Source organism: Eurosta solidaginis, chromosome 2 (genome assembly GCF_040869045.1).
Source record: "Eurosta solidaginis isolate ZX-2024a chromosome 2, ASM4086904v1, whole genome shotgun sequence".
Taxonomy (NCBI): Eukaryota; Metazoa; Arthropoda; class Insecta; order Diptera; family Tephritidae; genus Eurosta; species Eurosta solidaginis.
The window spans coordinates 33,217,770-33,230,619 of record NC_090320.1 but is presented as its reverse complement, the minus strand read 5'-3'; the positions used below and the strand labels follow the sequence as shown (position 1 = coordinate 33,230,619).

Here is a 12,850-nt window from a genome sequence, read left to right as displayed (position 1 = left end):
GATATCGAAAAGGCATGTTTATTATTCGATCCGAAATAAGAATAGGAAGATAACATCTAATCCAAACGCTAACCTTTGAGGTGTATTTTTTTTTTTTTTTTTTTTTTTTTTTTTAATGGACGTTGTGGCAGCGCGCTGCCCTCAAGTGGCCCAATGAAACCAGGCTAATCCTGTTCACGCGATCGATTTAAATATATATATAATAACTTTTTTTTTTTTTTTTTATTTTGCCGAGTCTTTGATGGGCAGCGGTTTGTCAAGCGTCACGATCTGAGACTGCTCAGCTACAGAAGAAATTTCATCAGCCAAGCGTAATACTTAAAGAGAACAGAAGCAAACGTATTATACATTAATTTAGAGAGGTGAGAACAATCTTTTTTATAGAAAAAAGGGAGTCCGAGCTATCAAATGTGTTTGAGTGAGAGTTATAATCTTGGCATAAACGCCGAAAAGGTTCATTTTGTTCGAAATTCGTTCTACATTGTTTCAGCAGAAGAGGTTTGAAGTGTCTCGATGTCCGAGAGGGAACGCAAAAGTTCACTTCATTCAGAAGGAATGGGCTCGAAATTGATCCATTTAAAAGTTTTGTCATAAATATCACACCAAGCATTTCCCTTCGACTAGCAAGAGTTGGAAGATTGATAAGCTTTAATCGATTAGTATAAGGTGGAAGATTAGTTAAAGAGTCCCATTGGAAATTTCTTAAGGCAAATAGTAAAAATTGTTTTTGTATTGATTCGAGACTGTCTGCATGGACTTGATAACGCGGATTCCAAATTATCGAGCCGTATTCTAATATTGGCCTAACTAATGTTGTAAAAAGTGCTTTAGTTATGTAAGGGTCGTTAAATTCTTTTGACCACCGTTTAACAAATGCAAAAACACCTTTGCCTTTATTCACTGTAGCATTAATATGAAGATTGAAACTAAGTTTGGAATCCATCATGACTCCCAAGTCAATAAAATTATTTACAGTTTCTAGACTATAGTTGTTCATTGTATATGAAGCTGGTGGCGAAACTCTCCGAGAAAAACACATGAATTTACATTTTTTGAGATTGAGCGGCATATAATTTACATTGCACCAGGTAACCAAGTGATTTAAATCCATTTGAAGCAAGGAATGTTCCTCAACCGAGGCACATGATTTGAAAAGTTTTACATCGTCTGCGTACATCAAGATTTTTGAGTATTTAATTGTACCAGATATATCGTTTATGAACAACAAGAACAGAATCGGACCAAGATGGCTGCCCTGAGGAACACCAGAAGAAACATTGATGACCCCAGAAAGTGTATTTTTAAAGATTACTTTTTGCGTACGATAACCAAGATACGAAGAAATCCAACATATAAGACGGGGTTGAAAACCGAGTTGACTGAGCTTATGAATAAGTAATGGGTGTGATACTTTGTCGAAAGCTTTACTGAAATCGGTGTAAATTACATCAGTGTGAAGGCCTTTTCTAAATCCATTAGAAACGTGGGTGGTAAATTCTAGTAAATTGGTGATAGGTGATTTGCCCTTACAGAACCCATGCTGCGAGCTTGCAATTATGGGGGAAATAGGGAATGTTAGGTGGTGGGTAACAATAGCCTCAAATAACTTTGGGATAGCGGATAACTTTGCTATGCCCCGGTAGTTTTCTATTGAAGACCTGCTTCCATTTTTATGAAGCGGAATAAGAAAGATTCCTTCCATATTGTTGGGAAAACGCCATAAATTAAAGATAAATTAAATAAATCTGTTAGCGGCTGATAGATGTTTGCGGCACATTTTTTAAGAAAGTGTGTCGGGATCCTGTCGGGGCCGTATGAATATGATACTTTTAAAGTTTTTAAATAAGATAATACATCTTCTGAAGATATAAATGGAGCTCTGATTGAATAACATGAATCAATATGGTATGGGTATTCATTAGGTGGAACATTGGTCTCAATAGAGTAATTTAATTTGAAAAATTCCGCAAAGAAGTCGGCGATCTCTTGATCATCGCTGGAAATATTATCTTGGAATTTCATGGATGATGGAAACCCTTTCACCCTGCGTTTAGAGTTTACGAATCCGTAAAATGCCTTCGGGTTGCAAGTTATATTTCTTTTCATTTTACAAAGATAAGCTTTGTAACACTTTTTGTTCAATTGAAAATACTTGCAGCGTAGAATCGAGTACTGTAAGTAATGGTTATGTAAACCCGTCTTTTTGAACAACTTGAAAGATCGAGACTTTTTATTCTTTAAAATTTTCAGCTCTTTAGTGAACCATACTTGGCTTGTATCGGAATGTACACAAATCCGCTTAGGTACGTATTTTTCAAAAAGACAGTAAATGGTATTGTAAAAGTGAGAAACGCTTTGCTCCACATCAGCATTAAATGTTGGCCACACTATTCGAGATAGATCACGATTTAATTTTTTAAAATTGGCCTTCGCAAAGTCGAAGCGATAACTGAAGTCGTATCGTTTATTTCCGCTGTTACAAGCATAATTTACAACTTCGTAAACTATTTTGAGGGAAGGGTGGTAAGCATCTTCAGGTTCAATAATGGGTTCGCATCGACTAATGGAATATTTAGATTCATCATCCACAAAGGCTAAATCCAACACTCTTCCGAATTTATTCGATTGGATGTTGATTTGTTGAAGGCACAGCTCAGACATTCCGTCTAGAAATTCATTGTTGGAAGACTTTGACGAAACTGGTACGATATTAAAGTCAGAGATGCACCATGATATGTGTGGCATATTGAAGTCACCCAAGACAATAATGGAATCGGAAGGCTTTAGCATCGAATTAACAGTTCTTAGCAAGGAAATGTGATTCATATAAACGGACAGTTCAGAAGATGGCGGGATATAACAGATGGCCAAATAAATGTGGATATCTGCTAGTTGTGTGCGTATGCACAAGAACTCAGTTGTATCGGTGGCGGTTACGCAAATCTCTTCAGATGGTATTGAAGAGTGTACAGCAAGCAGAACCCCACCTCCAACCCTGTTCAGGCGGTCATTTCGATATATCTGGTAGTCATTACAGAGGATCTCTGAGTTAAAAACATGAGGTTTCAGCCAGGTTTCGGTTAAAGCAATTATATCGTAGCTTGAGTTAAATGATTTTAAAAACAGTTCTGTTAACTTGGTGTTTAAGCCTCTAACATTTTGGTAAAGTATATCTAAAGCAGATTTTTCGTTCAGTTTTTTGACTCAGTGTTATTAACAGGGATCTTTGCCAAGTTTGGAACACTCTTATTCCGCCTATATTCAAATTCCCGCACAAGTGCCCCAGAGGGCCAAAAATCGTTACTCAAGATAGTGTCAAAATGGTCAATAGGTACATCTAATCTAAAGGAAGATACGTTTCTTTCATAACTAAAATTAAATTTCCGAATTGTTACGTCATGGGTTTTCCTTTTTGAGAAGATATACGATTTCAGATCCTCCTCAGTAGTATCCCTGTCGAATCTTGACACGAATATCGATTTTTTAGGAGGGACTACAACCAACTTCCTAGTTCCAGGCTCAGTCACCTGAGAACGGTTTGCAGGCTCAATATTTTTTCTAGCTGCTAGTTTTGTTGGAGGTGCCTTTGATGTTGAAGGCTCTACTGTAAGAGGACTTGGAGATGCTAAGTTTATTAATTCTATCGTGCTAGGTGTAGGAACGATTGGGTTCTGGATGTTTTGAACGGGGTCTAGGGTCAATACGCCAGCCGAGACATCAGTTCGTTTTCGTTTGCTGTCACGACTGTCGCTGTTAGCATTAGCAGCTGAATCGGTAATACATTTGAAAGTTTTAAACAAGTTTTCATAATACTTGAATTTATCCCCTAATGTAGAAAGTTCCTTACCGATTTCGGAGAATGCGTTTCGGGTATGTTTGAAAAGCTTAAAAAGATCCACTTCGGTGGATCTGCATTTCAAGCACGACCAACGCACACCCTTGTTATCGTTGATCGCATCACACACCCTTGCTGTCAAACTAGCGCACTTCATATGAGCAAGCTCATCACAAAGCCAGCACGACACGAAACGCTCGGTATCACCTTTCAATTGGCAGTTAACAAAATTGCAAGACATTATAAGTTAAAGTAAAATTGATTAAACAGACGGAGGCAGTGAAAATAGTTTGGAGATCACAGTAAGAAAATCACTGTTTGAGCAGTTTGAAGATCACTGTATGTGCAGTTTAAGATCGCTATTAACTGACGCTTAACAACACACAATGCAAACAGCTGTGGCAGTGAAAAGAAAATGAAGTAAATGTGCACGAGCAAATAACAATTGAAAACTGAAAATATGTAAATGCCAATCAAATGCAACAACAAATATGCAAAGTGACTCGGCAAATATGTATGTATGTATGGATATACACACTTTATCAATTATTTTTAAGATACAATTTATTTTAGTAAAGAAAAGCAGAACTTTAAATTGCGAATGCAGTACACAACGTGTTTACACTTATTTTTAGCACAATAATTATTTAAACAAACAAATTTATTTATTTAAGACAAAATAAGGCACAGTAAAAATCAAAACACAACTTCACAGCTTGACGTTCGCACTATTAGTTATAGAATTGTTTATATGTTCGAAATTTACAATATCGAAAAACGTGGCTTATTATACAATCCAAAATAGGAGTAGCAGATTAAATTATTTTTTTCAAATCACTTTAGTTATATATGTAACTTCATTTTTGAGTTTTGCGCTGTTCTATGTTGTCGATTTCGAAAAAGACGTGATTATTATTCTTAACAGAATGAGATTACTAAGTTAATTAAACATTATAATTTCTGTTCGAAATCGAAAAAGCGCGGATGATTTCTATCGTTTTCGAATATGAGTACAAAATCAGTGAATTATCACGCTTTTTGTTGTAAAAATTTTTGATATCGAAAAAGTGAACGCGATATCAAATAGCAGCAAACTAATATTCGAAGTTTATTCAATGAAACTTTATCCACTGAATCATCATGTGTTTTCTCAAGTTTTACTCAAATTGCCGGGAATACGGACGGACAGATAACTTAGTATTTTTTATGTTCATCACTTGTTGAATTTATTTCTATCCGTTTACCCCGTAATAACACCCTGCATACCCGGACAGGTAGGTAAAAAATGTTTTGAAAAAAAATTTTATATTTACGAGTCTGAATTTTCCGATTCCGTTTCGCTTTCATCGCCCTTTTGAAGTTTCCATTTCTTGTAACGATCAATTAAGTCGATAAGGTACGAGTTCTTCTTGGCTTTCTTGATAAAAGGATATTTCAATAGTTCCTTCGCTGTGGGTCTCTAAAACAAAACAAAACAAAAGTTGTAAATACATTCGAAATTTTTTTACTTAATGTTCGAAAATTACTTACATTTTCCGGATCCTTATTAAGGCACGCTTCCACAAAATCTTTAAATGATTTCGTATAATTTCCTGTTAGTTGTGGCGGATTATTTTTCGGTATTAGAAACAATACCCGCATCGGATGCAGTTCCGAATTTGGCGGTTCACCTTTAGCCAATTCAATTGCTGTTATACCCAATGACCAAATGTCCGCTTTGGAATCGTACATTGATTGTTTTATCACTTCGGGTGCCATCCAAAATGGTGTGCCGACAAATGTATTACGTTTTGATGTTGTATTCGTTAGTTGTCCAGCCACACCAAAATCAGCCAATTTCACATCACCCATTTCACTGAGTAATACATTGGCCGCTTTGATGTCTCGATGTAGTTTACGTTCCGAATGCAGATAGTCCAGACCCTTGAGCACTTCACGCAATATAATTGCTATGTGCATCTCTTCGAAAGAACCAGCTTTCATTAGATCCAGCGCTGAGCCGCCACCCAAATATTCCATTATTATCCATAGCTTTGTACCCTAGGAGAAAGGGAATTGTATTGGTTTGATTGGAATGCACGAGCCTCCTTTAATATAAATTGGAATCGGCTAGATCTCCTCTATAAAAAGTTGTAGATGACTCCGGACGGGCATACTATACCATATTCTTCCTCGGTCATACAGAAAATACTTGTCTTGCTTAAGGAAGGATTTAGTCGTTTTTAGAAATGTCTTTGATAGCTTCAATAGACTAGAGGACCGCATTTCGCATCAAAAATTTTTTTTATCTCCAAAAACCATAACAACTTCCAAAGAGCCTACTGAAATTGGAGTGGATACAGAAAGCTTACTTGTGATAAACTTTCGACGGCGCCTCCAGACTTCATTCCCGCTGAGTCACATAAATGAGACTAGCCTTACTAAAAGAAGACACTTAGCTTCTACGGAGAAGTCATCGCAGAAGCTCACAAAGCTTATCCGGTCAAGACAAAGGCTTAAGTAGAAAATTAATATTATTTTTCAATACAAAAAATGGTAGAGTTTTGGAATAGAGGGTTAAGCCTTCTTGGTAAAAGACAGGAAAAGCTTACGGTCATAAAGCAGCTAATCTCATTGCAGAAAGACTTAAAATCGTTTTGAAAAGTCGTCGGTGGTTTTTGGAATGTCATAGATTACTTATGAGAAGTTGTCGTTCGTTCTTTTACAAATTGCTTGCTTTTTAGGATAGTAGTTTGAAAAAGTTCCTGGGACTGAAGAAGCTTAGTTTTTTTATGTTAATAACGGAGTCTCGTCAAGGTACTGCCTATTTTTATGATGAGGAACGGTGTAGAACAGGTATGCTTGCGGCATCAGACTAGTTCCACCCAACGTTGGGCGCCTCACTAACAAAACAGGCAAACATTCTCTTTACTAAAATAATAGACAACAACCTTGTAAGATCCTGCTATTAGATTGGGAAATAAAGATCGAGTGAACAATTTAATTTGGAAATCCCGAAGAAATGTTATTTCGCCCGCGTCATCAACTTGACGGCCTAGTATAGAGATCAGGGGAAACTGGGCTCCACGTTAAACAACCCTAAATTTTTTTTTTTGTAATCTGAATTCCTTTATATAATGCTCAGTTGACTTCGTCAAACTGTAATGGAGTAAGACAGGTAGTTACGTTTTGACTCCAACGAAATAACAGCTTTTTCGAATGGCCTGATGTTGTTGTTGTAGCGATAAGGATAGTCCCCGAATGTTATCGATGTTGATGGTCCTTTTCCGGCTATAGATCCGGTACGTTCAGTAACAAGCACCATAAGGGACCTAGCCCGACCATCTCGCGACGATTTAGTGTGCCACACGAAACCTGCTAGGTCATACCAACCACCCACCTCTAGATCCATAAGGCTCTTGGGATTACCAGAGTCTACCTGATCCTCCCTGCTAATTCATGTTTTTTTTTGTCATTAGACTCTGTAACCCACAGAAATCTTTTAAAATTATGCCACCCTTCTGATGAGAGCTCATACTAGAATTAGCTCAAATATCATATCTGTATATTATTTCTAATTGCTGTTTTTATGTACGGGTCCCTTTTTCGCTCTTATTTGGAATCCAAATCTATAAATAAAGTTTTGGTTGTAAAGATGGAGATTCGGGCTATTAGCGAGCTTTGGGCATTTTTGGTGGTAGTGCTTTTGTTTAGCTATATTTTATTAAAATAATTTGTTAAAAATAAACAATTGTGAACACACAAAGAAATCTATTTGTACTATGGCACTATTGTGAATATTTGCACTGCATTACCGGTAGTTGCTACCATACGCTAGATGGCAGCGCAAGCTGTAAGTTTTAATTGATTGATAGAACAGTTGATTTCTGTTGATATTTGACAAGAGACTTTTACATTGGTTGCGCAAGATGCGCACGGGTCCGGCTCGTTTCAACATATTTGAGAACGAAAATCGACACCGATAATTGGACAACGCCGAAACCGGTTTGTCTCGAAACCAAATTTGACAAGCTATGACGAAAAATCGTTCCAATCTACATTATATGTAGTAAATTAAAAAAAAAACTCTCAACACTTGCCATCTACTTACTTTAAGATACGATCCGTAATATTTCGTAACAAACGGCGAGTCACATTGTGACAGTACCATAATTTCCTGTTGTATATCTTCGATCTCATCTTCAGCTTCCTCCAAATCAATTATTTTGATAGCTACGACCTGAAGGAAAACAAAAAAAAGGAAAAAAAAATGATGATGAGAAACCAATTTCGAAATATTTTCCAAATTAAAATAAACAAACCTGTTGTGTTCTATTGTCGATGCCTTTAAATACTTCGCCGAAGGAACCTTTCCCGATTCGCTCTTGTTTCGTGAAAATTAGCTCAGGATCGACTTTCTGTAATTAGAAAATTTAATAAAAATTTTGGTTAGAAATAGTTAATACTGAAAAACAAACAAAGCAATATGCCAGTAAATATTTCTTTCTTTTCAGATTCTCTTAGAAAAACATAATAATTGAATATTCAATTATTATAAGCCGGTGTTGGGCTCATGAATTCTTAAATAATAATAAGTATAAATTGAACACACCATTAAACAAGCAAACATAAATATTGTGACGAATGTTAGCATCACTAAGTGATGCTAGCACCACTAAGCTAATACTAAGCAGCCACTCGTATGTACTTAAACAAATTAATCATCATTTAAACACATACACACAAGGTAACGGAGAGATACTTACAAAAACATGTAATCATCAGCCGAAGTAGTGCTCACATAAACACACTCATATAGCTACAAACTACAAATATATATGTATATGGCTGGTAACCAAGCATGAAGTTCGCGAAGCAGCGCAAGCTGAGGCTGGACTGATGAGTTTGGATTTAAGCACGCTATTGGTTGTGAAGTATAAGTGTTATTGTGAAGTACTCCTAAGTAGTCTAATAAAGACCATTTTGCATTATTGAATATTGGAGTTTTTTATTCAACAGTTTAGCGATTCGAACGTTAGCAGAATTCGTCACAATATGTAAAACTAGGCCCGAGTTTACAAAGCTTCTCATTCGCAACGAAAAAAAACTTTACAAAAACAAATCGACATACACACAGTATTAGTGTGGAAATGAGATAAACTGAATTAAGCAAGGAAACAAATACTCCGTGTAATTCGAGGTTCGAATCTCGGTGAAACCTTTGATAACATTACGAAATTGCCTGATGATAATTACGTAGCGGTTTTCGAAATGGTACCATCGCAATATGCCAGTAACCGTTTCTTTCTTTATTTTCAGTTTCTCTTAGAAAAACATAATAATTGAATATTCAATTATTATAAGCCGGTGTTAAGCTCATGAATTCTTAAATAATAAGTATAAATTAAACACACCATTAAACAAATATTAAATTGAAATGACATTTCTTAAGTTAAAACGAACCATGCGTATATTGATTCAACTTGGGAAACATAAAAACAATACATATATAGACAGTATTTTGCAGTACAATAGCAGCGTAGCAAGGAGCACTGGTAAGTACTGATGAAACGAGATACTACGGAAGTTTGCTACAGGTAAGAAGGAGGAAGAAATAATGGTCACAGCTCAAACAAAACAGTTGAAATTGTTAATACGAGCAAAAATCTAACGTCGCTTTGCAGGATTTTAAAAATGTTCCCACAATCTTCAATAGACTCATGAAGTGTTATTATGTCTACAAATTTTCTCTATAAGATCTCTGCAGCTACGAGATCCATTTATAACGCCAAACGTAAACTGACTTCAACTTGGGCCGATATGTTAAAAGTTGCTGTATATACACATTTTTTGCCCGAACGTCTCAGGATATTATAATTACCCAACAAATAGTTGAAAGGGTCTTTCATCTACGTGTAACAAATGCTTGTTCCTTAACCCCATTCTGCAAATATGGACGTAGACTAAAGAGGCGTGTGTTCCTGACGATTTGAGCCCTTGCTACGCCAATCTGTAAAATATGCGGGTTGGAGGAGGAAACAATCGAGCACGTTTTGTGATACAGCTATCAGATCTTGCAGCAGCAAGTGGCGTAGGTCGTAGACAACTTCTAGTATTTGCCAAGAGAACACGAGTTATGGGTCGTGGTTTTTCAGTTTGGTCGTCAAACCAACTTCTGGTAAAGCAATGGACTCATTCAGTCTATGTGAAGTCCTCACGGACCGCCCAGTTCAACGTAACCTAACCTAACGCCAATCTGATGCACTTTCTTTGACCAAAAAACTATATGGAGGATGTAAAATGTGTACACTATAAATTAAAAGCAAGGATACCTTTTAAATTATCAGCAGGTGATCTTTAGGATAGCCACTAAATACTCCTCATTATATCATTACTACTTTTGCTTAAAAGGGATCCGTTCTCGCGATGGAAGTCATCCTTGACATATAAAGAGACTTCTATAATGTCCATCCAGCAGCCGTGGATGAACTCCTGCTACGGGTAGGAGTTGTAGAGCTCCCTCCATAAAACTCAAACTTTATAAACGTAAAAAGTGCGCAGTCTACTGGTTGAAATGGAAATCATATTAAGCCTTTAGGGGCCTACCATAAAGCATCGTAGATATTTGTCAAGAAGTATCGGACTAAATGTAAATACATTCTTCATGGGATGATGTTACCTCGCAGACGATACAAAACGTCATTCCTTAAGGCATTCTGCCTGACCAAATTTGAGCTTCATCTACTTAGAGCGGTGAAATACTTCAATATCAATCGAGACAGTAATATAAACATACACATTAAGGACACACGCAGGAAAGCGGAAACTTCTTTGTTACTAGTAAGGCGGCCATGATTAGATTACGACACCTTAAGCCGCATGCAATACACTGAATTTACTCTGCGGTAGTCACTTCCCACCATGTTACAGTCGGTCAGTCTGTGAACTTTTTAACTGTCAAAATGGCCAGGACCACGCTCCTTCAAAAACAACTTATCAAGACTTACTAAATGTTTCTTCAACTGACGCATTCGGTTAAGTCTTATTACGGCTGATAGTGCCTGCGAAGAACTCTCTCTACCTTAGACGGACAGCAGATTCGGGCACTCAAAAATGTACAGTAGATCATTAATTGGATATTTAACAACACATTGAACCCAAGCTCTACTGTGATCTTCGTCGACAAGGTAATACTTGTTGCTAACCTCTTATTAGGTATCCCAACCATTGCTACATTCTTTGGCTATCTAATTGCGGTAGATAGTTATTCCACTCCATTATCTATAGGACCCTTCTTTGTCTACCTCTAAAAAGGCATATAGGGCAGGCTCCATCAGCATAAATTCAATATCCCAGCTTCCGTTTTTACAAAATACTTATTTAGAATAGTTTTGAAACTACCAAGAAAATTCATAGGAAATCACTCATTACAAATAGGGATCCTTATAACGACCCTGACCCAGAGCTCTGGTTCACGGATGGATCGAAATTCGATGACGGAAGAACTGAAGCTGGCATACATGGGCCGAACTTTAAGAAATCGATACCAATGGGATGCTACCCCACCATATTTCATGCAGAAATTCATGCAATAGAAGTCTGTGGCAGAGAATGTCTGCGGAGAGGCTCAACACCGAAGAGCATCTACATTATGTCGGACAGCCAGGCGGCCCTGCGTGCCTTGCAATCCTACACAGTTACATCTAAGCAAGTGGTTGTATGCACTGAAATCCTTAATGCCTTGGGAGTCAAAAACAAGTTTTCTTTAGGATGGGTTCCCGGACATCAGGGATATGAATGTAATGAACATGCAGATTACCTAACAAAGCAGGGTGCTACAGCAGCATTCTACGGTCCAGAGCCCTTTTGGGGACTTACAAAAGCACACACCAGGGAAACTATTAGTAACTGGGAAACTAAACAATTCAGACGTCACTGGATTGACCGCCCAGGGCAAAGGCAGGCCAAACTGTTTATACTTCCGGCAAAGTATCAGCCAAACTCATTAATCTAAGCAGAGAGGACCTAAGAACTCTCTAATACGGGACACTGCGGTCTACGATATCACCCAACTAAATTAAATCTATCCGATACCCAAATTTGTCGTTTCTATGAGCTGGATGATGAAACGCCGGTTCACATTCTCTGCGAATGCGTAGCTATAGAGCTAGGCAGAGACTATCCCATCTAGGGGACTCTTAATCCCTATGCGATATGGCCTGAAGAGGTACTTAGATACATCAAAAGCCTCCAGATACAAAATTAGGCTGAAAGGTTTTGCACAATAGATCTGCACAAAGGTTGCAGAGCTTCCAGACCTATCAATAATAATAATAACTACCATCGCACGATTTTTCAGTTACATTCAACTCAACAGTTCAAAGCTATTCTAGTTGAAATAGAAACAATTCATTGATGTGGGAAAATCAGAACAGATAAAATTCGAAAAATTTTCAACTGAGATAGGGCGTTTATGAAAAAAAAATTTGAGATGAGGCGTTCTGTTAGGGGTTTCACCACACAAATTCTGAAAAAGATTGTTTTTCGCACTGGCAGCTGAGTAATAGCCTACTATTCCACTCAGCAGTAGTTTTACTTTCAAATTCAACCTTTTTTGTTTTTACCAAAATTTAGGTGCGTAATTTTTCTCACCACTGTACTTATGTATCTAAATGCGTAACTATTCATGTAAGCATATTTCAAGATATATTATTAGCTTTTTCCTATGTCATTGGTATTTTATCTCAACAAATAACTTAGTCTTACCACGGCACACACAACAAAGCAGATACTGTTATCTTTTTTTTAATGTTTTCGACGTTTTGTCGCGCTCGCAGTAAAGGCGGCAGAGTAGCATTGTGTAAATGTAAAACAATCATGACTGGAGTAAATTGTTGTTTTCAAATGTAAACTTTTTTTCGTAATACTTTGTGACAGCAAAAGCCGTTAAGAAAATATAAAGGGTTGCCGACAAAACATTTAAAAAATTTATGTATTCAACATTTCCTCTTCCCAGACGCGATGGAGAAGAGGAAA

The 12,850-nt window shown here is 37.1% G+C and overlaps 1 protein-coding gene across 1 annotated transcript in view; it reads right to left on the bottom strand.

Annotated features, from left to right (window-relative positions):
* The window catches only part of GckIII (Germinal centre kinase III), a 43,665-nt gene that overhangs the window by 13,009 nt on the left and 17,806 nt on the right, over positions 1-12,850 (bottom strand). The window contains exons 2-5 of the mRNA XM_067764897.1: positions 8,137-8,232; positions 7,926-8,054; positions 5,366-5,875; positions 5,149-5,294 (exon numbers count right to left, since the gene is read on the bottom strand). Of these exons, the coding sequence (XP_067620998.1) occupies positions 5,149-5,294; positions 5,366-5,875; positions 7,926-8,054; positions 8,137-8,232 (881 nt within the window). The remainder of the gene's footprint in view (positions 1-5,148; positions 5,295-5,365; positions 5,876-7,925; positions 8,055-8,136; positions 8,233-12,850) is intronic.